At 48.3% G+C, this 27,948-nt stretch overlaps 1 protein-coding gene across 5 annotated transcripts in view; it reads left to right on the plus strand.

The window, feature by feature from the left end:
• The window catches only part of SH2B1 (SH2B adaptor protein 1), a 551,274-nt gene that overhangs the window by 69,799 nt on the left and 453,527 nt on the right, over positions 1 to 27,948 (plus strand). For all 5 annotated transcript variants that reach the window (XM_086932373.1, XM_086932370.1, XM_086932372.1 and 2 more), the window contains one exon: positions 17,085 to 17,942. In XM_086932373.1, coding sequence (XP_086788499.1) covers positions 17,085 to 17,942 — 858 coding nt within the window. The remainder of the gene's footprint in view (positions 1 to 17,084; positions 17,943 to 27,948) is intronic.

A 27,948-nucleotide genomic window follows, 5' to 3' on the forward strand; every position in this document is an offset into this window, starting at 1 on the left:
GCCTATATAAAGGCAACACGAATTGTACCTATATAAGGGCATGAATCGGCAAAATTCATTCGGAATCTAAAACGCCATATAACAAGCTAGTTATAAATGATTCTATTCTTCCTGTCCGAATATCCTTTAGTCCAGAAGTGTTCTGATTTTGGGGGTGTCAGAGGTCCAATACTTATACTTTTTCTGCCTTTGAAGTTGGCAAACTTCAAAGGAAAGTCTTTGTAGTGCACAAGACCCTGCCTTTCCCTGACCTGGCTCTAGACACACTACAGGGGGTGGCGACAGTTTTGTGTGAGTACAAAAGAAATGCCAATACTGGTATCGATTTAGTCCATTATTTGTGGGAAGGACACATTAATCAATTGAATGTGACACTAATAATCACTTCTTTTTTTATTTAATTATTTAGGATTGATTATTTCATTCATATATCAAAACAATTTCCAATAATCTCTACGATATTCACAAACCACACCCACATTTTTTACAATTTACAATTTACACAAAAAAAAAATCACAGGATATGACCTAAACACAACACCTTATGTAACAAAAAAACAAACATACAAATGCATTTATATACACAAAAAAACACTATTACTTTTTGACACGTTTTAAATACACTTAACACATAAAACATTTTAGACCCAACAGTACATTGTTCTTAATATATACCCACTTTACGTCAAGCATCACAATGAATTATTTTAAACTATGATTAAACCAAATCAAGTTATGGCTTGAGCGACACTGGGGGTAATTCTCTTTTCGCTGTACTTGTTGGAGAACCTGTGTGGTCGACGCGTTTCGAACCCTGTCAAAAGTTCATAGCGTTCTCATCAGGACCAGTAGCTTTATTTGGGACACGGTGTTCCACACGTGCACTTCATATGTCAATATTCTTTGATAGTTTTGATAGCTGTGGGAACTACTTTTATGGACATTCTTGTAGTGGTTCCAATTTCTCCTTATCAACTCCTTTCAGGTGACTCTAGCCCCGTCTCTTGTTCGTAATGTCACTTTTTATGAATCGCTGTGATGCAAGGCGGCGTACGTTCTCTCTTGTTTCCAAAACCTGGCCGTTGGTTGGAAACAAAAGACAAAGTGTTTGGGCGACATTGTCTCTATTACAACAGTAGTTTGTCCATATAGTGGGTTTGTGAAGTGTCTGTGATATAAAGAGACATATGGGCCATAGTATACCATCCAATTCAATACATATAACTGGTACTTTGTAAACTGCAGGTTCATAAGTGACCCATAAATGCATATCCCCACAACAAAACAACTAAAGCAACATTGTAACAAAACATTAATGGCGATAAGGGGTAAACCGTTAGAGACGTGTGTTCTAGAGGGTGTGGCAGCTCCCCCTGCACTGTCATAAAGTGTAGAAAGGGTCCCTGGAATGCAATATGGATGTCCTGCAGGGCACCCATTTTCTATACATACATTGGTATTAGACCGGAAAGTATTACAGTGACTACAGTTAATGTTACCTGTGCATTGAAATGAGCTGCTACACAGACAGCGACTACCCCCTACACTGCGAGCAGTGTCGGGTAAGTCCACCCACAGCTGTTTCAGTCCTCTTCATGCTGCGCTGGGCTGTCTCCCCAGCCCAGTGGGGAATGCTCCACTCTTTTGGCAGCCAGTACGGTCTTCTGAAAGAAGTCTGTCACTTGTTGTGGGGTGTTGCAGTCCATTGTGAGTGATTCGCAAACGTGCAGGATAGAACATTGCGTATTACACTCCCTCCTGCTGAAGCTTCTTTTTTATGGGAGCAAACTTCTTCTGTGCTTCTTGTACGTTGAAGATAAAGTCCGGATACAATGAAATGTCATTGTTCTCAAAGATGCTGTCTCTCAGCTCCCTTGCACTGCGCAGGTCAGTACCTCGGTCGTGATAATTGAGTAGGCTCGCGACTATGGGCCGGGGTGGTGCTCCAGGTGGGGGCTTTGGCGCCAGTGTACGATGCACCAGTTCAACACTAGCATTCTGGAGAAGGCCTCCTGACCAAAGCAGGTGGTGAGTAGATGTTCTACATAGTACTCCAAGCTCCCAGTGTTGGTGGTCTCTGGGACGCCAGTAATGCGGATATTGTTCCGCCGTGAGCGGGCTTCGATGTCTTTGTTTTTTACCGCAATAATCTTAAATAGTTTGTCTATGTCCGTGAGCTGCCCCGCCGCTTGCGCGTGCTCATCTTCCAGCTTGAGATGAGTTTCGGCCTCCTTTAGCCTGCCGTCCTGTTTTTCCATCTTCTGGGTAATCTGATCCATTCTGGCACACATGGAGTCCAGTTTTCCCTCGATTGAAGCAAAACTGGTTTTCATTGTGTGAAGTCGCGTCTTCAGATCCACCTCGTCGGTGCCCTGGCTTGGTTGGCTCATGCCTTCTTGTTCCAGCTCCGGTTACTGTCCCCTCGGCGTCCTGCGGGTATCAAAGTTCAATTTAGGCTGTTTGCCATCTGACTTTCTCATGCTCATGGACTTTCCCATGCTCTTGGTCTGGTGGGCTTGAGGCTGTTCTCCCCGCCCAACCTTCTCTGCAGCTATACTGTGATCTGCTGGCGTCCTCTGCACAATGGGGGCGGTGCAGTTTCTTCTGGGCGGTAGCAGGCAGTCAATGGTGCTTGAAAGCCAAGCAGCGTGGTCAACATCTTTACCCCTCCTGGCGTTCAGCCCGTCGTCTTTGGCATTCGTATGTCCCTGATGTGGGAGCCGGTTCCGCAGATGTTGCAAGCCCGTGCGCTGGGAGGGTTGGTAAACACTATCCTCGTTCCCCTCTTCTCGGATGTAGTGCACACTGGTCCCTCTTTAGGTCTGCTCCCCACCGGGCCCACAATGCAGTAGGGAAAGGCCCAGTCGTCTCCCTTCAGTGGTGGCACACAGCCCCGGCGTGTACTAAAGTAGGCCTTGCACACGCAGTGGTGGCCAGATCCCAAACCCTTCTCCTTTGGGAGATCACAAATGCAATGCGGGGCAGGGGTTTGGAAGGTCAGCAGCGATCCCTTTGATATTCGCACACTGTATCTCCAGATGGCCGAAAGGTAGTGCCTTAGCAGGCTCTGCAGGACACCCGGAGGTACCGCGACCCAGCCGGAGCGCAGTGGCAGGAAGAGTAGCACGGTATGGGTCAATTGGTTCCAGACCCAGCTTATGGGCTCTGCAGGAGTTGTAGTCGTCAGGCAGTCTGCGGGTAGGAGAAGCGTTCTTTTAAGCCAGTGTCAGAGAGGCGGGAGGGGCCAGCTCAGTCTGCTGTAGATTTTGGCGCATGGTGTCCCGAGCATCCCGCCCAGAGATTAACTAGGCCACACGCAGTCTGCCAGCACTTGGCCCAGAGGGGGGTGGAGGTCCTCTCCAGGCAGTATCTCGTAGGCAGCAGGGACAGTGCTCCGTGTCTAAAATGCAGCTGTAATGGGTCGCGGCTGTTTGGCCTGAGGTGCGCGATGTCCGTAGCTGTGCTCCCAAGCTATGCCCCAGTCCTCGGCTCCTCGTGCCAGCCCCCACTGCCGGATGGACTCCAGATAGTTTGCGGGTGAGTGCTCGGCTGCAGCTTCAGTTGTCCTTCTCCCCGTTGTGCCCTCTCGCTCCATGTTTGCCAATGCGCTAGCTGGACTTAATGGTTCCGTGGATCAGCGTGGGTTTTTGCAGCGTTGCGCTAGGCCTCAGTCCCGGGCCTTGCGCGTCCGTCTCCCATCACAGGATGGTCGCTGGGCAGCATGTGGCATGCGAGCCCAGATCTAATCTCGCCTTGTTTTCGTTTATCTCCCCACGCACCGATCGGAGCGTCGCCAGCAGCGTTACGGGGGAAAGATCAGCGAATCCACCCAGGTCTACCATCCCGACTTCTGCAAGGATCGCACCGCGGCAGTCCGCTCAGGCTCCAGTCCACGGAAGCACGCTATGCAGGCTGCAGTCACAATCCGTGCCCAGCAGGGTCCCCTCATCTCTGGGTTCACCGCCAGCACTTTTTTTTCTGACCTGTTTTTTTGTCGGCTTTAGAACTCTGGGCATGTTACCACTGCTAACCCGGACTCGGGAGGCGGGTCTTTCCTGCAGCCTCCCGAGTCGATGCACTGTGATTTCGGGCACGCTCAGTCTCCCAGGTTTAGGGTGAATGATGATCGTTAGCTCCAGGGCAGCAGAGCCTCACTAAGGTGTGGCCATCTTGGCTGCACGCCCCCTAGCGCCTCCTTGCAGTGGCAGGTCTGTGACCTATTTGCAGGGCTACTTCTACGGGTGGCACAATCCGTGCTACAGGCACACTAGTAGCATTTGATTTACTGGTTCTGGGCACACCTGGTACTAGTAAATCAGATATGCCAATCCTGGATAGACTAATCCCCAATACAATTTACACAGGGAGCACTTGCACTATAGCACTGGTTAGCAGTGGTAACGTGCCCAGAGTTCTAAAGCCGACAAAAAAACAGGTCAGAAAAAAAAGTAGGCAAAAAGTTTGGGGATAACCCTGTAAAAAGGGCCAGGTCTAACGGGGAGGAAGTTGGGGGGCGTAGAGGAGAGTTACCCCTAAGGCCAGCGACACAACACCGATCACTACTTGCAGAAGCGCCCTGTTGGCCTGATACAGAGGACACCTGCATACATACATTACACTTAAGGTGCTAAAACGGAATTACCATTTATGTTGATGGACTCCACAACCCAACCAAACATGCTGGTGTATGACGGGTGCTGTGTAATCTGGAGGCAGATGTGTGTTTCCTACAGGAGCCTAGATAGACTACGCTCCCAGAGATACCCTATGCAAAACCATTCCTCTGCACTGACCAAAATGGCTAGAATGGCTATTCTGCTCAATGCATGCCAGTTTTGTGCAGTGCACTGCCAAGGTAACTAGTGAAGGAAGAGGATCAGAGCCCCAGACACTGGCTATTGCTGGACTGTCAAGTGTTCATCACTGTCATCAGAGCCACACTTTTCAGGCTGGCAGATTGGGGAGATTAGTTGCAAGAAAGGGGGAATATTATAGGTTTTTCAAACCAGTTATCAGGAGCTGTGCTCTGCTGGACCCCCTGACACCATGGCAAGAACTTACCACCCGAGCTTGAAGTGGACAGATTTGACAGACTAGTAACCTAAAGAGGAAGTGCTGGGGCGATTAACAGCTTGAAACCAGCCAAACTCAGAGGCCAGACTGGTTCAATCCCACCTTTTTATAAAAGGTTTCCCCATCCACTCAGTATCTTGATGTAAGTCTTCAATGGCTTTATCTATGTGGAACAAGCAATGGGTTCTCAGTCATTGTGAAATCTATCCTCCAATATTCTTGCAGAATGCAGATGTAAAAATTTCAACTAACCTTTAGCAAACTTACTAGATAGGGTAATGAATGCCCAGATCTGATCCACAAGCTTCATTCACAGACTAACAACCAGTAATGAGATCAAGAGAGCTATCCACCTCATCAACATGATGCGAATTGCAGCAGAGACGATGTACTCCTGTGCCGGGGCATGGAAAACTTTTTTGATATAGTTTACTGGGGGCTTGATGATGGTCACATCAAAACGTTTGAATTCAAAGATCTCTCTATGGAATACATTGCAGCTAACTACAACATTCCCGGAGCCCAAATCAACACTATCGCCTCCTCCTGCTTCCACACATTCTGCATGCTCTGCAGAATCTTCAAATGGATCCCAACCAACTTCAGAAAGACTGTCACCCTGGCCCTCGACACCAGCCACCTCGACTATGGCAACGCTCACTACGCCTGCATCTCCACTGAGCTTCTCAGAAGACTCCAGACCATACAGAATGCTGAAGCCAAACTCACCCTGGACCTCTCCAAACAATCCCACATCGCCCCCCGCCACGATATACCTCCACTGGCTCCCCATTCAGACGAGATGACAGTTCAAGATCATCACACAGCCCTCCACGACATAGGACATGCCTACATCAACATCTGACTGAACTTCTACCAACCCTCCAGACAAATCTGCACTCCTCTTCTCTCGCCCACGTGCACACACCCCGCATCTGCTGCAGCAGTGGCTGCTCCTTCTCATACATGGCTGCCAAGACCTTGAACGACCTTCTCTCTCCAGGTCTGTACAGCCCCCTCGCTGGCAGACTTCAGAAAGACTCAAGACCTGGCTCTTCGGAGGAACGGCACCGAGATTTCCCTTGGGGTGACAGTGTTGCAGTTTACAAATGATGTTTGATTTAGCTGCTGGTTTTTCGACTTTGAAAGTGTACTGAGGCCTGCTGTCCAAACCTCATTGCCAGTGTTCTGACCCATTGCAAAAGTTATGTTTAATTGGATACATCCAATTGGCAAGGCTTGGCTTATTTAAGTCCCTAGTTTATGGTACCAAGGGCACATAAGCTAGTGTTTTCACCTAGAGCTGTAGCACTGTTTGTGCCTCCCTGCATGTGACGGAGACACAATGGACTCAAGCCTCCACTGCAGTCTGACAGGGCAGTGTGCGACACTGCTAGTACTACTTTGCCATTATACCTAATGGTAAGTCCACAACTTCCTTTACGGATATAGGCAAGTCTCCTAAGGAAGACCTATGAAGCCCTGGGGCAGGGAACTATATACACCTAAGTAAGACATGTAATTTTTAATATGTCTTAGCAGCAACACTTCTAAATTGTAATTTTGCCATGGAAAGGTTAGGAGCCCCATTGGCTAACACAGGGTTAAACGGTTGGCAACCCAATAGTCTAACTCCTGAATGGGACTGCGTAACCGGGTCAAGTAAGGTATCAAATTATTTAGGACTTTAAATCCGACCTGATGCCCAGGCCAGATTTAAAGCCCCTATTAAAGTTAAGCAACTTTTAGAAAGGTGCCACTCTGCACACAAGCTGGTCCAGTAGCCTCAGAAAGGCACTGACACACAAACAGGGTTCTGACCACCTGGGGAGAGGAGTGAGTCTTCTAGGACTGAGAACAAAAGCAGTTGCATTAGACTGAGGTGCCACCTCCTCTTACAGGATGACCATTCAGGGTGTTGTCCTAAAAGGCAGGCTTCAAAGGTGAAGCTGCCTTTGAAGGGCCGCTTTTGGCAACGTCCCTGAGCAGAATGCCTTTTATTCCTGCAGACAAGTAGGAGACCGAGCGAAGGGAGGTAACCCTGTGTTCAAACCAGGTTTCTTATGAGCATGTAGCCCACTGGTAGCCAGACCTCTAGGGTGGGCTACCCTGCTCCCGACGACTGAGGAAGGGTTGTGCCATCTTGAAGGGGCACAAATGCACACTCTGAAATAGCCAGATACAACACATTCCAGGAACTTCGTCACCAGGGAGGAGGGGACCCAGTTGCCCATTGGTTAGTGACCGCATGGTTCCCTCAGGGCACTTTCCTGAGAAAAGTAGGGCAACCCATGCACCCTGCCCTTCAGTACTCATTGGATTTGGAAAAAGGACAAGACCCCTTTGCACTCGTTGGAAGTGTTCAAAGAGAGGCTGCGATGTCAGAACGACTGCACCTGCTGCACTTTGGGCTAGCAGAGTTTGGACCCTGTTTTGCGTGTCTGGCTTGGGGGGCTGGGGGAAGTTGGATCCCAGCCCAAATCTGACACTCCAAGGGTCAGTTGGCGAAGTCGTCCATGCAGGGATCTAAGGTCTGCATCAGCAGCCCTTGGATCTCTGACTGGAGGACTTTGTGGGACCCCGATATATATTAACCGAGTTGCCCCCACTTGCCTGTGGACCGAGGACTCAACTGGACTTCACCTCCGTCGACTGTACCGTATCAGGAGCATCCTTTGAGCATACTGAACCTGCATCCCTCTGTATCAGAACCACTCCATTAAAGTCTCTGGTGTTCATCCTGAAAAGTGGAGACCTTGCTTCAAAATCACTCCGGTTGCCAGGTAACTGTCCAAAGTACCCTTTCTGGCCCTCTAGACCTTATCCCTGTTGGATTTGGTCGCCCAAGTCGTGCCAGAGTACTCGCACTAACTTTTTCAAAGTTTTCCAAAGTTTTCAAACTCTACGTTCGCCAGTGCTTGTTTGAAGTTGCTTTAAAAATAAAGTTCTAAAATCTGTATCTCCAGCTGCCTCCGGTGGATTTTTTGATGATGGTCTCTAAAAATTCTTAAAACTACGCTCGATTTTGAGAGAATTGTTGTTTTATTGGCGTGTGATTTAAAAAAAAAATGTTTTATTCTGTTGCTGGGTGCTGTTAAATGCTTCGCACTAAGTTCCTTTGCCAAGCCTTACTACTCGCAGCCACAGCTACCCAGGATTGAGCTTGGGTTAAGTAAACTATAATGACTGGACCCAAAATGGTATCTGCAAGTGTACTCCACACAAAGGACCCACAGCCATATCATAAAGTACACTCAGATTCTCACAAAAATGTCAAAGCATCTTTATTTATTCCTCTTTCATGAACCACTAGAAATCGACTGGCGATCCACCAGTGGATCATGATCTACAGTTTGGGAAATGCTGCACTACAGGGGTACCCGGACTATAGAGCCCATGTTATCACCTATTGTATGTGAATGCTGCAAATAAACGTCTGGTTGCACCTTGGTACTAAAAGTTCTGTTTCGTTTCTGTTTTTCTGTTTTTTTCTGAGATTCACTCTATCTGCCCTATGTGACCTGCTTGTTACAAAAAGTAAAGCCTTTTCTTATCTGACATTCTAACACCTACCTTCTCCTAAAATAATTCTAGCATATTCTACCTCTGGAGAGTGAAGTGAAGTGCCTAAAAGTTGCAACTGGGCATCTGTAGTAAATTACAGTACCCAGCGCAGATACTGCCAAGTAACCACCAAAAGCCATGACCCCCGTGGTGGGCAAAGAAGGAGATCACTAGATTCAAGAATTAAGCAAACATTCATTTCAGTCATCATAATTCAGTGGTATTTGCAGAAGGAGGCTAGGTAAGATAGCTGACACACAGATGTAGAAGACCTAATTTCCTCCTGAAATAGTTAATTTGGGGATTAGCAGCCCTGAGGGACATTTGGTATTATTCTTAGAAGTCGATCTGCTTGAATGGCACCAGAGCCATAATTTATCTAGCTGCATATGATGTACATGCTGTTTGCCCTAGTGTTTCTGTGGATCTGGGTGCAAAGCAGGACAACTCGCTTCATTTGAGATACTGCAGATCATTTTGCAGTAGAAATCTCTTCATCACTCCCAACCAAATAAGAATCGGTGTCCCGTCCATTTATGAATGATGAAGAGTTCAGGTGACTAAAGTTTGTGCTCAAGTCTCAGCTCTACTTAACAGGGCTGCCAGGGTTGCATTAGTACGTGTAGTGGCACACAGTTTAATTTGTGTTCGAAATTTTTATTTGCCAGCTGGACAAAGTGCACCTACTGGGTTCAAAAGCTCAACCACTGCCAAATGTCAACAAGATTGAAGTAAAGCTGGGCAGAATAAACAAGACTGAAGCAAGCATCAAAAAGGGTTGCAGAGTTGTAGAGATGTTTTCCATGACAACATTTACAATCGCAACTTCCTTGAAGTATATGGTAGGAACTGGAATGCTAGAGAAATGGACCACATTGTTCTGGAATCGGGGTGACTGGATATTGACGTTGGTTTACAACTTCAAGACCTGGAATGAAGAGAAAAGAAGACATATTCTCAGCCCTCAGGGAAGTCCGCCACCAGTAATGGTGAGAGGATGTGACCTAACGGCTAGATCGGTCGACCTGGAAGCTGGGGAACCAGGTTCGAGTCTCTGCAGGGATGCTCAACATCCTGTGATTCTGGGTAAATCACGTCATCTCCCCGTGCCTAACAAAATGAATGTGTCAGTCTGGAATCCAACTGGTGCTCATGTAAAGTGCTCTAATACCTTCGGGTCAGGTTTGCGCTATATAAAACTCCCAAAACAAATGTACTGTATTTATCAAAAGATATCTCTCCACTGGTGTGTAGCTGTCTCTTTGAGACGAAGTACACAATACCTAGTCCATAGGATAAAATTTTAGTACATAATGTGTTCAGCAGGAGGAAAGCTTGTTAAGCAAAATGCCAGGTATTATGTATTGTCATATTTTTTTTTCTCCAGCCAAGAGAAAATGCATCCTTAGTCTTTGTTCTCTGTCCTTAGTCTTTGTACCCCCATAGACACCGAGTTTAGTTTTAAATGTATCTTTTTAAAGTATGGATCAGCTTCAGTAGACTCACAAATTCACTAGAGAACAAGAATTGGTAAAACCAATAGGTGTGGCCTTGACAAGATGGTTCAATGTCTATTTTTTGTTAAATGTTGTTCTGCAGGCATTTGCCACAATAGTAAAATAAAGATGTGCTGCTCTTCAAAATGTAAATACAAAGAGTATGCAGTTCCTAACTGATAAGCGGGGGGGACAGTAGGCTTTTGTGGTCATGGATTGCAGGGGGAACGGGCAGCATGTGGGTAGGTCCGCTGGTGTTTAGCTACTGAGCAAACGACACAGGGGAATTCCATTTGTCCTTTCTGTCAGACTGTTGCTGTAAGTCACCAACCTGATTAGGGCTGATCATGTTTTAGCAGGTATAGCACTGAGAGTATTGTTTAGGTTGGTTTATCAGGGCAATATCGCCAGATAACCACCCTTTTGTAGATAAATCTGATTATATTTGGTCCTGACGAATCACCACTAGATCGTTTGACTATTAGGCGAGAAACATGTTGACCACGTAACATAGCGCCGAAACTGAGACATTACTTCAGATGTGTGCCTTTCATCTTTTAAACTGGTAGGAAGGCCTATTGATTAAAATTGTTTTCTTTGCTACTTCCATTTCCTGTTTTAACCTTCCTCAGGGTCACTTACCTTCACTCACTTCATCTATACTATTTAGGCCCCTTAGCCCCCCACGGCACCAAACAGCAATTTGGAATAAAAGATCTCTGCCAAAGAGCCCCTCGTAGGCAGCTCCAACCTGACTAGAAGCACGCTCTATTATGAAGCATGACACTCAGAAGGATGGGTGAGGGCCCTAATTTCAGCAGGAGGAACCCCCCGTTCCCCCCTGCAACCCATGACCAGGAAAGCCTCCTGTCCCCCCCCGCTTATCAGTCAAGAACTGCCAACTCTTTGTATTTACTATAGTTTGGGGACGTATGCTGGACCTTTTAAAAGCACTCAGTCTCTTCTTTGTAATATTTGCTCTTCGAAATGTGACTGCAATATTCTGGCAATAAAATTTTTTTATAAACAAAAAAAATCGCTGATGAATCTGTTTTCCTAATGGTATTTTTCAAACGCCAAACATTGGAGTTGCACCTTGCTTTTTATTATTATTGTTATTATTTCTGAAGGAGACAATACTAAATCTCCTCTTAACCACCTTTGTCTGCCATCATGCTGGCGATACAGTCCCTGGGCACAACGCTGGAGTCTAAAATCGATACGGTGGCCATCGAGCTGGCCCTGCAGCAAGCAGACCTCAACAAGACGTCAGAGAAAGCCTTGCGTAACCCCATAGACATTGGGGAGCTCCAAGGGGCACTAAACAGTTGCAGCAGCAGGTCCAGCACCTCACCCACCAACAGAAGATCGCCATAGCACGGCTGGAGGACCAGGAAGGGAGGGTCCGGAGGAACAATATTAGGGTGGTGGGTGTTCTGGGAAAAAATGGAAGGGCCGAGCATGGACCTGTTCTTGGAGGATCTCATCCCACAACCGAAGAGGTTGTCCAAGTTCTTCGTCATCGAGCGAGCTCACCGGGCCCCGGTCCCCCCAACTCACCCGGGGCCCCCCCGAGGACCATCATCGCCCGGATCCTGAACTTCAGGGACTGGGACGCCATTCTGCAGGCGGCCCGTCAACATGGGGACCTTCGGCTGGAGAATGCGGTGATCCGCTTCTTCCCTGATTTCACCCTGAAGGTCCAACAAGAACGTCGCTTCTTTGATGGGGTCAAGAAGGAGCTCCACACACGTGGCCTGAAGTACATGATGTTCTTCCCGGCCCGCCTCAAGGTCCTGGCTAGAGGTAAATCTTTCTTTTTCACGTCCCGAAAGACGCCATGGCATGGCTCGAAGAATCAGAGCACCCCTCTCGAGACCCGCGTGGAGAAGGGGGATGGAGAGATACTGGGGCCCGGTCCCCGGCGTCGTCGCAGGTTTCAGGAGGAGGCGAGCCTCGAGATCGTGGTGTTCCCCGGACACCGGACAGAGTGGGTACCTGCAGTTTGTCGGCCTCGCCGGACTTGGGTTGATTCAGTATAGCGAGGCCAAACAAGAGACATGTAGCTGGACATCGCAACAGGTGGTGGGACCACTACCTGGGACTGGAAGTTCCTGGGCGACGGCCGGGCTGAGACCTGCCGTGAACCTGTGCTGAGCCTGAGGCGCCATTGCTGTGGCGGACATGTGGTAATGTATTGGGGGGAGGGGGGCGACATACGTGGGGGGGGCAGCGTTACAGACTGTGTTCGCATCTGGACTTGCAGCTATGGAGAGGTGGACTATATCAATAGACTGGGGCCGGGCAATGCCCTCGGACTGGCTTTCTTGGTTACCACTTTTGCCCCCAAGTTTTTCGTTGCCTGGGCGACAGGTGCTCTGCTTATTGGGGTATGTCGGGCTAGCAGGGGGGGGGGGAGTTCCAGTGTTTATTTGCAACAGGAAAGTTTAGCTCTGATACGATTAGAGACGCAGGTGGTGGGCGGGAGGGTGGCGGGAAGTGGAGGAGTGTGGATACTCCCCGGGCGAGTTGCACTTCTTTACATTTATGATGCATAAGTCAAAGGCACAGACGATTGCTGTTTTATCCTGGAATGTTAACGGCTTGCAAAATAAGATTAAACGCACTATGGTTTTGCAGTATCTACATAGGCATGGCCCGACATTGTTCTGCTCCGGGAAACACATCCAATTGGGAATCACTAGAAGGCCCTCAATAGGTTTGGCTATACGCTGAGGGCACACACCGGCTTTATCACAGGTTCGAGAGGGGCAGGGATACTAATTAAAAATTCCCTTCCACTGGTGATTGGACAACATTGGGTGGACCCCCTAGGGCGCTATGCATCTATCACTGGACAATGGGAGGGCCTGACCCTTAACATTTGTTCGCTCTATGTTCCCCCACGACTACACGGTACTACCCTTCCCGACATTGGGAAACTGCTCCTAGACATGCCGGCGGGCATCCTGCTTTTGGGGGGGACATGAATGAGGTAATGGCAGAGGATATGGATAGGTCATAGGGTTCGACGTCCAGGGGGAAGGTGATTCACCTCAGAGATTTTGTGTAGGCGATGGGTTTGGTAGACCTCTGGAGGGCGCATAACCCCCACACTCGTCAGTATACACATATATCTGCGGCGCATGGGTTGAGTTCTAGATTGGATCACCTGTTCACACAGGTTGGGGGCATGAACTCCTTTCGCGGCAGGAGCCATAAGGCCAGAGGCATTTTGGACCACTCCCCAGTAGAAGTACAGCTCCTGGGCCCTGGGAGGGATTGGAGTGCTCTCCCAAGACTGGACACTTTCATGTTCAGAGATCAGGAGTTTCAGACGCAGTTTCGTAGGAGGGTGGATCAGTACTTTACTGACAACGTCGGCTCTGTACGATCACACAGCATAGTCTGGGAGGCCTACAAGACAGTGATGAGGGATTTCGTACAGGCGGAGGCGGGCAAGCGAAGGAAGGAAAAAACAGCGCAGATTGATAGACTTGAATTGCAATATCTGGAATTGGAGAAGGACAGGTAGGAAACTCTGGAACAACAGCAAGAACGGCGTCATAGACTACGACTGCTAGAGAAAGAAATGCAGGATGTGTTGGCGGATCAGGTGCGATCTAGAGCGTTAGCGACCCAGCGGCCGGTCTTTGACCTAGAGAACAAGGCCAATAAAATGATAGCTTGGTTGGAAAGGAGAGATGGGGAGCGCAACTGGGTGCCAGGGATTAGGACACAGGAGGGACCGCTACAGACCACGAGTGTAGGCATAGCGGAAGAGTTCGCTAGTTACTATGAAATGGTCTATAGCTCCCACACGCAGCGGACGGAACAAGAATGTGAGGATTTCCTGGCCCCCCCTACAGATGCCTTCCTTGGAAGAAACAGACAGAGATATCCTGGACTCTGACATTACCGTAGCGGAAATAGAACATGCTATGAGTGACTTACAGGTTGGGAAGGCACCTGGGCCTAATGGGTTCCCGGCGGAGGCGTTTCGGTATGTTGCTAGTAAAATAGCGCCCCACATGATGCGTATGTATAATGAGGCCCACCAGGCTGGACGTTTGACAAAGGACCTTCGCTCTGCGACGATTGTGGTGATCCACAAGGCTGGGAAGCCACGAGACCTATGTAGCTCATACAGACCCATCTCACTCCTTAATTTTGAGACGAAGGTCCTCTGCAAGATCCTGGCTACCAGGCTGGGAGCGGTAATACAATCCCTGATCCACCTCGACCAGTCGGGCTTTATGCCACATAGGAACACCCGGCTAAACCTGTGACGCCTCTACGCGGTAATACAGATGACATTGGCCAGACCGGACGTCCCGGCAGCCCTGCTGTCATTCGACGCCCACATGGCCTTCGACAGTATAGAATGGCGCTATATCAATGCGGTCTTGGCCAGGATGAGGTTTGGGGACAAATTCCGAGCGTGGGTACGATTGCTGTACACCGACCCCCTGGCGAGGGTCAGGGTAAATGGCTCCCTGTCCAGAGTTCCGACTAGAGTGAGGCACACAGCAAGGCTGACCGCTCTCCCCGACCCTCTTTGCATTGGCCCTGGAGCCGTTGGAGACTTGGGTGCGGGCAGACCCACTGGTGTGGGGAATAGACCTGGGTGGTGGCTGGGAAGAGCATATTTCTTTATACGCTGATGATGTCCTGCTATATGTCCAACGTCCCGAGGCTTCCATCCGGAGACTGTTAGAGATTCTACATATGTTTTGCACCTTCTCGGGCTACCGGATCAACTGGGGTAAATCCCTGGGTCATGTATTGGCAGGTCCTACGCAGAGTGTGGCGGATGAATGGGCTGGGCTCGTATGGAAAGAGGTTTTTCGGTATCTGGGGATCTGGATATCGAAGACTGAGGCGGAATACATGCGCCTGAACGTGACCGCTCAATTGGAGCGTCTGCGGGGCGATGTTGTGCATTGGAGGACCCTCCGCTGTCCCTAATGGGCAATGTTGTGCATTGGAGGACCCTCCCGCTGTCCCTAATGGGACACGCGGCCCTATTAAAGATGATGGCCCTCCCTCGCCTACTCTATGCGCTACAGAGCGCACCGTTCATGGTGCCGGAGCAGTTCTTTCAGGCGGTTGAATTGGAACAGAGTGCGTTGTTGTGGAGCGGGGGCTGTCCTAGGATAGCTCTCAAGAAGTTACAGAGGGGGGTGTATGAGGGGGGGCTCGCGATCCCAGACGTCCGCCTGTACTACTGGGCGTCCCAGCTAGTCCATATTAATGGTTGGATGTTTGCACCTGTGGAGGAACCGGCGTACAGAGTGGATCGTATGGTTTTCGGAGACGCAACCTACCTGGCGGCCCTCTACCATCGCGGCAGATGCCGTGGGTCCCTCCCGCCTTAGACAAATGCAGTGGTGGAGGTGTGGAAGAAGGCGACAAAACTGCTGGGATGGGGAGCAAAATTAACTGCCCAGACCCCCTTATGGGCCAGGAACTTTCTCCCTGCAGTGGCCAAACTGCAGGGCCTTCGAGCATGGAACCTTATCGGCATTGACAGACTAGGGGACATTTTGGAAGAGGGGAGACATGGTGGAATTTGCGGCCCTACAGACGGAATTTCAGATGGGAATTGGAGAGTTCCTGCATTACCAGCAGCTTAGACATGCCATCCGGGGCCATTTGCAGTCCGGGGACCACTTACCGGAATACGCCCCGCTTGAAGACCGGCTGCTAATGGATTCGATAATAGATAAAGCAATCTCCCTCACTTATAAAAAGCTGATCAATAATTTGACTGACCTCCTGGGCCCTCTGAGGGAAAAGTGGGAGACAGACGTAGGGCTACTGGAAGATGACGACTGGAGTGAAGCATTGCAGGGTCCAAGGAAGGTGGCGATTCGAGCTTGGTTCAGTCTGGTCCAGCTTCGCATATTACACCGCTCCTACACCCCTCGCACGACACAACACCGGGTAGGCTATGCGGATTCGAGGTTTTACCTCAGAGGGTGCGGGGAAGAGGGCACGTTCTTCCACATTCCGTGGGATTGCACCAAGATCAGGGCTTATTGGTCCAGGCTGTCTGACATAATGGCGGAGGTAGTGGGGGCAGACGAGTGACAAAACGTGGCCGAAGAGCGACAAGATTTGTTTGGCACTAGCAAGTATGGTCGCCAAACTGAATATAGCAAGGCTCTGGGGGAATGAGGCGGTGCCTACAGTGGAAGTGTGGGAAAGGAACCTCGATTGGTGCCAAAGGGCGGAGAGGGTTATTTATAAGAGATGGGGATGCCCCAAAAACTGGGAGAGAGTGTGGGGGCCATGGAGGCGGTACAGAGGAGAGGCGGTAGACACTCAGGCAGACTCTGAGTCTGATTAAAACCTGGAGAGGGCCCTGAGTCCCGCTCCCTTCTTGAGGGGGCCGGGGTTGGATGGGTGGTGCGGGAGGGAGTAGGTTGGGTTTGGGAGGGGGGGGGGAGGGGAAATACTTCAATACGTAGTGAAGTCCATTCGTAGAACTCTCACTGGTGTGGGCCCCAGACATTCATGGTCAGGGTTGGGAGGGATACGAGGGGCATGAGGGGCTTGGCTTTTTCCTGCTGGCCGAGATGGTGATATGCAATGTATATGATGAGGTCTTTTATGTATCAATGTATTAACACTGCCGTCCACTATGTGATCTTACTGGAGCATGTTTTGCAATAAAAAGATTAAAAAAATATAATAATCTCCTCTTAACCAAGGATTCAAATCTTCAGCAGCTACAATGTTACGATTTCACACAAGACTATATAACTACTTTAAAAAGAAAGAGACTGAAAATAAATCCCCATCTAGCCGGGCATCAGAATTGTAGGCAATCTAAATAGCTAGTATTTAAATAGCTAGTATTTAAACTTTATGTAAAAATAAACCACATCAGTGGTAAAATGCTTTTGGTGGTAATTTCTAACCCTTTCTTTATTTTTTCCTCTACAGTTGATCCTTTCAGGATCCACCATGAATGGCGCGATTCCCAGCGAGAGACCCTCACAGTCCCCTAGCTGGAAAGAGTTTTGTGAAATTCATGCCCACTCTGCAGCCCTTGACTTTGCCCAGCGTTTCCGCACATTCCTTACAGAGAATCCGCAGTACGCTACCCCGGGTGCTGAGACTACCTTCTCACGCCGGTTTGCTGAGCACTTTGTGGAACACTTTGAGACAGAGGTGAGCCGGATGTATGTTTCAGACTCTCCCACACGCTGTGACATTGTACCATTCACTGGTGCCCAGAACTGCCAGGCTGTGTCCAACAAGGATCTGTCGGAGACCTGCAGTGATTCCTCTGTGGCTTCACCCGTGGATACAAATACCCGTCTGGAGTCCTCCGGGCTGACATCTGGCTTGTCAAGCAGCCAGTCACGAAGTTCTGAGGATGTCTCCACCTCATCTGTCAGTGCCAAGCCCAAGCTGAAGAAGCGATTCTCTCTGCGTAGTGTCAGCCGGAGTGTGCGTGGCAGCATGAGGGGCATTCTGCAGTGGAAGCACTCTGTGGAGTCACCAACTGAAGAGACTGCATCCGAGAACCGGGGCAACAGCAATTCTAATTCCTCTGCGGGAAAGATGGACTCCGCTGCTGAGAAATGGACGCACAAGTTTGATCGTTTGCGCTTGATTAAGACTCCCACCCCAAAGGTGGAGCTGTACAATGTGCGGCGTGACGGGCTTCTGAACTATGTTGTAGCTGATGACCCTAGCAGTAGCCGGTCTCGCTGGCAAAAGTGCCGTCTGCTCTTGAGGAAGGCTGGAAAACTCGAGGGTGGTGGTTACCTTCTGGAGTTCTACATTCCACCTAAGGTAAAGTGAATGCTCCAAAGTACAGTATGCAATTTTTTGTGCTAACACTTCGAACAGTCACAGGGAGTCTGATTTTCACAGACTGGGTCTGATTTATCATAGGATGGATGCAGCTAGTTCTCTGCTAGGTGTAATGGTTTACTCTTTCTTGGTTGAGTTACTCAAATAATTTTTATTAATTGGTAGCAGAATCGGTTTGCTTTATCTATTGGATGTATGGATGATAAACAATTTGCTGCCTTATTCTATGATTAAGTAAAGCAAGTTTGTGAAACTGAATTTATTATTTACAATAAAGAATGTGACCTTTTTCCCTACTAACCATTGTCCTGATACCGTAATTGAGCAATATTCGCAGGGTCGTTGTGTAAGTAAGAGAAACTACATAAAGAATTTATTGTCTGGACATTGTGATTACATCCGTTTCTACATGAAGGCTGTTTGGCCTGATGATGCAAGGTGACAGTGTGTTTAGGAAATCATGTCCAAAGTTGAGAAAATGTTGAAGGCTCATATGGAACAAACTGAATACATCGGTTCAAGATGTGCTGAAGTCTTCAAATGGCAGTATGGATGAGCACCCCTATTCGGAGTGTCAATGTGTTAGTTTTTGTGTTCCTTGTGAAGAAGACACATTTTGTTAGAAAGCCTATGGTGTGATCCATCAAGGGTTATGTGTAACAGTCTCAAGTGGTGAAGCTGTGGATAATCACAGGTTGGTGTGATTGGTTTCCTGTTAGTGTGAATATATCTTGGTTCCTATCCGTCTCAGGTTAGGTTGTAATCCTTTTCTACCACTCACCCATTCAAGAGATCACGGTCTATCCATAAATATAGTCAAATTGCAACGTTTCCTCATCTGAGCATCTAAAATGTCATAACATTGTAGTACCTTCCTTCCCAGTGCACTGCTGTTACCAAGTACGCCTTCATTACAGCAATACCCACTTTGACACCAGCTCATCCCTCAGCCCTCATTTGCACTTCCGAAGCATGTCTCTGGTGTGCCTCAGCACTACTACACTCTTTTCATTCCTCTGCCTCTCGTGCCCCAGAATCTCCTGCCTAAGCTGGTAATTTTACTTTTCTTTGTCTCATTTGACAAATCTACACAAACTCCACGCAGTATCCCACCCCGATTTGACTTGGATAGTACCTTGACAACCAGCTTAACTCGACTCTGCCCCATGCCTCTGCTAAACAGACCTTCCCTCTACTATAAAAACAATGTTTGCGTTGTTCATTCTGCTCGGCTTATTAAAGGCCTATTTTACTAGTAGCAAAACATTCTTTGCTGACTGTCTTGACTCCCACTCACCTTTTCTACAATTCACTAACATCTCGAAACTTTGATTGGTACAAAAAAAACTAGCATAGGGACTATGAGTACATGAAGTATTCCAAGCCAAACATTAAACTTGAACAGTCATGTGAAGATGATCGGCGGCTTATTAGACTTGCAAGCAGCTACATCTGACCATATTCAGTGTTTTTCTGACTTCTTGTGATCATAAGATCCCTGAAAGGATTTTGAAGTCTTAAAGTCTGGTGTTTGTGTCCCCGAGGGGAACTGCAAGAAAAATTGTGTGTAATGACTATTCTTTGCTTGCAGGGAACCATAGCACTTTTTCACAGGTACATTACACACTAATACTGCTTCTGGAACAATGAAGGTGAACCTAATGATTTATCTCCAAAAAATGAGCCTTTTTTGTATATAGTCTTTATTGAATTTTGCAGTAGCGTTCAGAATACGTTCAATACAGTCTTGATGGCATATACATTTTAGTTATCAAACAGTTCCCGAACAAACCCCAGGTCTTACAAATTGGCAAACGTGTTTGGTACACTTGCCATCAGAAGAATTAGTTATTTCACTTTCCATGTATCTCCATAACCATGCTGGACAAAAGAGTTCTATATTTTAGGCAGATCATAGTTAAACTAGCTGCAGCTTTAAAGTTTCATTAAGCGTTGTAATTCAGGTATATGATCAGACTATCGTATCATGCATCTTGCTTTCATCTCTTATCTTAAACCCTCGTTGTGGTCGCATATCTGGTTAGCCCTCAGTGCTGCTAATCTAGCTGTGCAAGTCATCCTCCACTTTCTGTTCTCTCCTTGAATGCTTCATGTGCGCTTCCTTGGCCACTGCCCATTCTGAAATATCTCTAAGCCAGTCTCCATAGCATGGAGCTCTAGCTCCAGCCATCTAATAGCAACACTGCACTTAGCCAGCAACTTCCCTGGAAGCAGAAACTTCAGTCTCAGCATTTTCTTTGTTGAGGGTGGGGGTATACCCACAGGACCGGTCTGATAGCGAGGTGTACATTCCAGCCAGTGGTCCCATTCAGATTGTCTGTCACTTCCTACCAAACAGGTGCCAGTGATAGCCAGGACCAAGCCACGTCTGCCTCAGCCTCCCCACATTGGGACCAGCTTGCTGCGCATATGGTTTGTAGGGTTTTGGATGTAAGGAATGCTTGATAGACATTATTGTACTGTATCAATTTGAAATGGGCATTAGAAGAAACCATCCATAACCCCACAGGCACCTTTCCCCATTCTGCGGAAGTAATGAGGTCCACTGTTGCCCACCCCACTTGTCCTGTATTTTTCGCAGTGGTGCCGGAAGATCATCTTGCAGAACCCCATATACAACCTTTATCAGTCACCGACCTCCAGCCATGGCCAACATCCCCAACAGTGTCTGCGATGTGGGCGGTGTGCCCGGAAAACACTGCCATATTTTGCATGCTGGGCCGAAAGTTTTACGTATTGAAGATCTTGCCCAGTGTTAAGGGCAAAGGATGCAATAGCATTTTCTTGGTAACAAATTTACCACTGGGGAAAAGGTCGCCCAGCGTGACATAGCCTTTACTCAGCCGCCTTTTAATCGTCATTGCCTTAGCCATTTTTAGGTCTCGGCTAGTAACAAGCTGAAAGCGCGTTCTCGCCAGAGAACTATAGTCGGCGTCTCAGCAGTCTGAGAACGCCGAAGTGAGACAAGATCTGGCCGCGCACAGCATTTCCCCATAGGATAACGTTGTGCGCGCAGCCAGGTCTTGTTACAAAAAGTTACAATGTCCAAATATGCGTATCCGGTACATACAGTGCTCGCCGGATCAAATGCTTCACCGCCATCTCCCAAATTCTACACACATGTTGCCCTGCATAAGGCGTACCTGGCAGCACACCATCCTCCCTCCTCACTAGGGTAGTCATTTGCTTTGTGCAATGGGTGCCTTGCAGGAGATGTTTTTTCCAGTTGTCATCTTTAGCTAACCAATGTATTGCTTGCTGTAAGTGGGTTGCCAAATAATATTGTTCCATATCAGAAATCTTCATTCCCTCCTTCCGCCATTGCCTTTTGAGTGTGGAGAGATCAATACGTTTTCTCTTATTTGCCCACAACAGCCCTATTATGAGCTTATTGATCTCAAGAAAGTAATTGTGGCATTTCTTACATCATGCCTGCAAGGTATAAAAGTGCTGTGGCAGCACAATAATTTTCACCAGGGCAACTCTGCGCATTGACAGGGGCAGTGTCTTCCAAAACTGAACCATCTGTGTCAACTATTCAACCACCCTTGCAATATTGTGGTTTATTAAGTCTTGTTCGGAGTGCTCAACCCTTATTCCAAGATAGTGCACACTCTTCGTCTCAGGGCAGTACCGCCACTAGCAGCCCGCTAGCAGTGACCACTTTCAAAAGAACCCAGGGGAAGTAACCTACACTTATTATGGTTGACGTGGAGTTCTGAGATTTCTCCGAACTCCATAATTGTGTTGGGCAATATGAGTACAGACTATTCCGGCAGTCACAAATACACAAGACGCCCGCATAAAGAGATTCACTTGATTGGTCTTCCCCATTGCGAATATCCAAGGGCAGAGTGTGTTGAAGTTTAAAACAGTAGTAGCGACGGGCGATGTAGGAGAGTAGGGTCTGTTTCCTAAGGTTACCCTCACTTTTTTCTGTGATTCTCTGGTTTTTCGAATTTAGTGTGGCTGTGGACCTGCTAATCAGGCCCACAGCCCAGCTGTTCTCTCTCTAAATTTATACCCTGTACTTTAGATACATACCCGATTGGTTACTGGGTCACCCTTGTGAGCCCCTGTATAGTGTACCCTAGGTACCCCTTTGGACTCTTTATGAGGTCGGAGGTAAAAGTACAATACAAGGAACTTAATTAGCATACGATAAGTTGCACAGTATACGTTTAGCCCTAGGGGCCTCACAAACCATATACTAAAATAGTGGTATAAGAACCATGTGAGAAATAGAAAGCAGGCCTAGGGCCTGTGGAATCGCTCTGGCTACTCAGGACAACCAAAGGTTAGGATGCAGGATTCCACGGGAGACGCGTGCAGTGTCTAAACACAGCCGCGGGTTACAATTGACTTTCTATGGGAAACAAACAAGTTACAATTTGAAAAATTAAGGGTACAAGGAGGTGAACTGCGATGGAACCCTTTTAGACTAGGACACTTGGAGAGTCAATACCCATGGGAGCACCGGAGTACTCGTGTTACCTCACCCAGGGAATCCGGGTGCATAGGTGTCTTTTCGTGTCGGGTTTCGTCGTCTATTCCAATGGAGAGCTGCGAAGAAGTGCTGCAGGCGACCAGAGGAAAAGTGTCTGGGTGGATCCAAGGGTGGATCGGAGATGTGAAGAACCTGAAAGCAGAGGAGACTGAGTCTGGGCCACTAGCCAGTGACCAGGGCGGCGATAGAAAGATGCCACCAGATGTCGGGTGATTTCAGGTGAAAAGGTGAAGTTTGTCTCTTCAGCCACGAGGTCCAGGAGGCGTCCATGACGACCGGGAGCTGGATTCGAGCTGTCCCACAAAGGATCTAGTTGACTGTGGTGTCTGTATCCGGATTGGACCCAACAAGCCTTGGCAAACGCAATCCACGCAGGATGTTGAGATTGGCTTCGGTGCAGACCAGCAAGGTCTGTGGAACTTCTCCTTTGCAGGGAAGTTGAAGCAAGCCTGGAGCAACCAGGAAAGCAAGTTGGAACAAAGGTTAGTCTTATTGGGGGCTCACTAGCCAACGGACTAGGAACCAAGAAAGACGCGTTGAGCGGAAATGCACAAAGCGGGCCCACGGGACACTTGTGAAGTGCGGGCCTCTGAGCTTCGGTGCAAAAGGTGCTCGGGCTGGGGCTTCAAGCACCCCAATGCACAACTTCGGGATACCTCAGGAAGTCGATGCAGGTAGCAAAATGCAGGATTTCGAGGAGTTCCAGTCTCCCACTTCTCTCGTGTCTGCCACGGGTCTCAGCCTTGCTGTGAGCGAAGGTCGGGGTCAGAGATGTCTGGAAGTCCGTGCCCTGTGTCGCAGATTCTTCAGGGTCGGGCAGGAGCCTCGAAAATGCAGACCAGCAAAGATGCTTTTGGTGCCTGTTTGAACAGGGTGGTCACTCCTTGACCACAAGGGAGATTTCTTCCGTCTTCCAGTTGATATGGAATGTCGAAGGTCCAAGATATATGTTGTAGAGTTTCGTCCAGGGTAGTCTAAAGTCCTAGGGACTGGGCCTGTATACTTATAGCAAGTTTAGGGGTTGGACTAACTCTAAGGTCCCTCCTATGGATGGACCTGGGGTGGGGGTGGTTACAACCCTTCCCCTTTGTCCAGTTTCACGTTGAGGCTGAGTGCCCCAGGAACCGTTTTGAACTGGGAACTGCATGGAGCACCTTGTGTGCCCCAGGCAGTGTATGGAAAGCATTCACTAAATGCAGCCCTCCCTGCCCCAATACACTAAAGCCTGTCTGGGGAGGTGCCAGCACCTCCCTGGACAGGAAACCTATTGTCCAGGCCTTCCCTGCCGGAGTTTCGTCCAGCAGCAGGAGGGCAGACTCGTGTCTGTGGCAGCAGCATCCATTTTGTGATGCTGAGGCTCTGTTTAACTTTAACCGGGTAAACCAGTAACTACATGTCTTCTCCCTCTAGAAGGGTGGAATGCTACCCTCGCCGCCAGGACTGGCGGGGTGGGGGGGTAGTTATCCAAAGTATTTGACACCATACACAACATGTTTTGATAAAGCCAAACCAAAGTTAGCATTAACCGCAAGGATTATAATGCACTTAAGAGTATATGGTATGGCTATATCAGAGAAAAGCTATAAGGAGATGGTTCCGAAGCTGCAGAGGGTCTCAACACATGCTAGGGCACCCTCTCACATAAAACCAAGCACTCTACCCTCAGGATTGTCGAGGTCTGCCTTATAAGTGGCTTATAGGTGTATATGTGTCTATAGGTATATAGATATACTATATCTAAGTAAGGGGTGATTACACCACCTTACCCAGGCTGTAAGAACAGACCTGTTGTGTCCGTTTGGAAGGCAAACCAGGGATGGCACAATACATGCTGCAGCCCCTGGTAGGCCTAGGGTGCACCTATGCCCCTGGTACCTAGGGTACACTATACAAGGGCTCACAAGGGTGAACCAGTAACAAATCTGGTATGTACCTAAAGTACATGGTATCAATTTAGCGAGAGAACAGCTGGGCTGTGGGCCTGATTAGCAGGTCTACAGCCACACTAACTTCGAAAAACCAGAGAATCACAGAAAAAGTGGGGGTACCCATAGGAAGCAGACCCTACTCTCCTACACCCCCCCTCCCCCCCAAACGCAGGGACATTAAACTAACCTTGACCAGTTGAGTCTTCATGTTCTAAGTGGAAATATCTGGAGAGTCCCTCTGCATTGGCATGGTTACTCCCAGGTCTGTGTTCCACTGTATAGTCCATCCCCTGTAGGAAAATGGACCACCTGAGCAGTTTGGGATTTTCACCCTTCATCTGTTTTAGCCACAAGAGGGGCTTATGGTCTGTCTGAACTGTGAAGTGAGTACCAAACAAGTATGGCCTCAGCTTCTTCAGGGCCCAAACCACAGCAAAGGCCTCCCTCTCAATAGCTGTCCTACGTTTCTCTCTAGGGGTCAGCCTTCTGCTAATAAAAGCTACTGGCTGGTCCTGACCGTCTTCATTCAATTGTGATAGCACAACCCCTACCCCCAACTCAGAAGCATCTGTCTGAACAATGAATTCTTTTGAGTAATTAGGACTTTGCAGAATGTGTGCAGTGCACATGGCCTGCTTCAGGTCATCAAATGCCTTTTGACAGCTGACTGTCCACTGAACTTTCTTAGGCTTTTGGAACCATACCCCTTGACAAATCTCCTATAGTACCCAGTCAGGCCCAAGAAAGCTCTGATCTGAGTCTGGGTGGTTGGAGCAACCCAGTTAATTATGGTCTGGATTTTGCTCTGCAATGGTTGAACCTGGCCTCCACCTACAAGGTGGCCCAGGTACACAATCTGGCACTTAGTAGCCTTGATAGTTAGGCCTGCTCTTTGCAGGGCCTCCAAAACATTTTTCAGGTGGATCAGGTGATCTTCCCAGGTGGAGCTAAAGACCGCAATATCATCAAGATAAGCTTCACAGTAGTCATCCAGGCCTGAGAGGACTTTGTTCACCAACCTTTGAAATGTGGCATGTGCATTTTTCAGACCAAAGGGCATCACCACAAATTGATAATGCCCACTAGGGGTTGAAAAGGCTGTCTTTGGCTTGGCCTCATCAGCTAACCTGATTTGCCAGTAGCCAGCTGTCAGATCAAATGTGATCAGATATTTGGCAGAGGCCAACTTATCTATGAGCTTATCTGCTGTAGGTATTGGATGGACATATGTCTTAGTGACAGCATTGAGACCTCTGTAGTCTACACAAAGCCTCATTTCTCTCTTACCACCTTGGGTGTGAGGTTTTGGCACCAGAACTACTGGACTAGCCCAAGGGTTATCTGAAGGTTAAATAACTCCCAATTCCATCATTTTCTGGACTTCTGTCCTGATACAGACCCTGACATTATCAGGTTGCCTGTAATTCTTATTTTTAACAGGCAGACTGTCCCGGTGTCCACTTCATGAATGCACCAGGTAGTCTGACTTGAAGTCAGTGAAAACATATGTGTCTATGCCTGCATAACTTGTCTGCAGGCACTCTGCTGCTGGTCAGTGCCTGCCAAGGCTAGACCATCAACTGAACCATCACCAGGGTTCTGAGAGAGCAGGTCTGTGAGAGGGTCACTCTCTTCCTCCTGTCCTTCATCAGTAGCCATGAGCAAGCCCATGTCTGCCCTGTCAACATATGGTCAATACGAGGACAAGGTAAAGAAAAAAAGGGGAGAGTAACTGTTAGTGGTATGTTGCCATGTTGCCCCCGCCCAATGCCCCTCCGCATTTGCACTGCCTCTGCTTTGTTGCTAAGGCTAGGAAGTATCACGTACATAAATGTTTGCTGACTGGTTAAGGGAGAGATCTACAGGAGTATTCACTGACTATGTAGGAATGAAGGATGTTCTGACTCATGGCTCCGCAACGGACAGGTACCCTTCTGCGGGAGGCTCTACTGAATCAGTCTCAAGGTTTTTCTGCTGATGCAGTAGAAAAGCGTCCCAGCTGGCGGCAAGTGGGAGACTATGGAGGCACAGTAAGTCTTCCCTGTTTAGGGCAATACTGTCTGCTTTTTTCCCATGTCAATAAAGAGCGCCACCATGCTACAACGTGGAGGCTGCAGGAGATTTCCACGTTTTATTAATTATTAGTTTAGCAGTTGCAATGCTCAGATCTAGGAAACAGGAAGTGTCCTTGTATATTTTGCCTCTACGAAACAGATACAGAATATAGACTTTCCACCGGAAAGGGACGCAGCGTTCAGTGCAGCGAGCAAGGGTGTCGGCCACTGTGGTCCAGTATCCAGTGAGAGTGGGGCAGCGCCAGAGCATGTTTAAGAAGTCTGCATCAATCAATTGACATATGGGACAAGTAGAGTCAGTGCGGTGGAAATACTTGTTAATCTATGCTGGGGTATGGTACGCTTGTTGCAAGATAAAGAGTTGGACCTGGCGGAATCGTTGATTGCGAGGTATGCATGTGTGGCTTTCCAGGGCAGCGTCCCTTTCTGGGTCGGTAAAGAGGCGCTCTAAGACTTCTTCCCAGTAAAGCTTTAAGGAGTCTAGCATGCTTGCAGCATGCTGCTGGAGAGAGGCAGCGAACTAATGCGTTAGGTGTCCACTGTCGCACATCATGTGTACGTATTGCATCGTATGGTACATGGGAGGCTCTGTGGATAAATTGCCCCAGCATACTGAAATGGTTGCAATAAGTGAAGATGCAGTAAAAAGCTATTTGTATGTAGTCAGTGTATGGGATGAGCGAACCGTCTCGATAGAGGTCTCCAGTCTCTTGTATGTCGTCCTTCACCCGTTTGTGGAATTCGACTGCCGTGATCCCCCCTAGACGTTCACATGAGAGGGATAGCTGGATCGTATGGTATTGTGGAGCGGGTGATGAGTACGGTAGCACTTGTGCGCTACTACTAGGTGCAGGGAGTCTAAGACTGGGTTTTGCAGCGGGATGGAACAAATGTAAGAGGGAGAAGTGCAACATGGGTGGCTGTAGAGTGGCTGTGTTGGCAAACTGTCGAGAGGCCAGCCATCTGGCAATCCATTGTAACTGTGCGGCTAGGTAATAATTTTCAAAGTTAGGGGTCGCATGGCCTCCCTGATCTGCGGGTAGGTAAATGTTTTGGATGGATACTCTGTGTCTGGAGGAACCCCAAATGAAATCTCTAATCCTTCTGTGGCTCTACTTCTGTTACTGTCAAAAAGGTCAAATTTTAGCTGATAAATGCGACTGCCTAAATAACAGAAAAAATCAGCACACCACAATACTAGGTCCCCCTTCAGGGAGTATAGAGGGTCCGTGTAGATGCAGAAAAGGGATAAAGGGAGTACTTCAATGCGTTGGCGCGCAATCCTGATACGTTGGCAAATGAGGATAGACTAAGAGCTAATGAAGAGGGAATAGAAGGGGTATCCCGCACATATAGCAGAATATCGTCTGCATACAGAGAGATTGTGTGTCTCCTCCCCCAAGGGTGTACCTACATCAACTTTGGTACAGACACTTTCAGTTAGTGGCTCCACA

Source organism: Lissotriton vulgaris, chromosome 7, assembly GCF_964263255.1.
Source record: "Lissotriton vulgaris chromosome 7, aLisVul1.2, whole genome shotgun sequence".
Lineage (NCBI taxonomy): Eukaryota > Metazoa > Chordata > Amphibia > Caudata > Salamandridae > Lissotriton > Lissotriton vulgaris.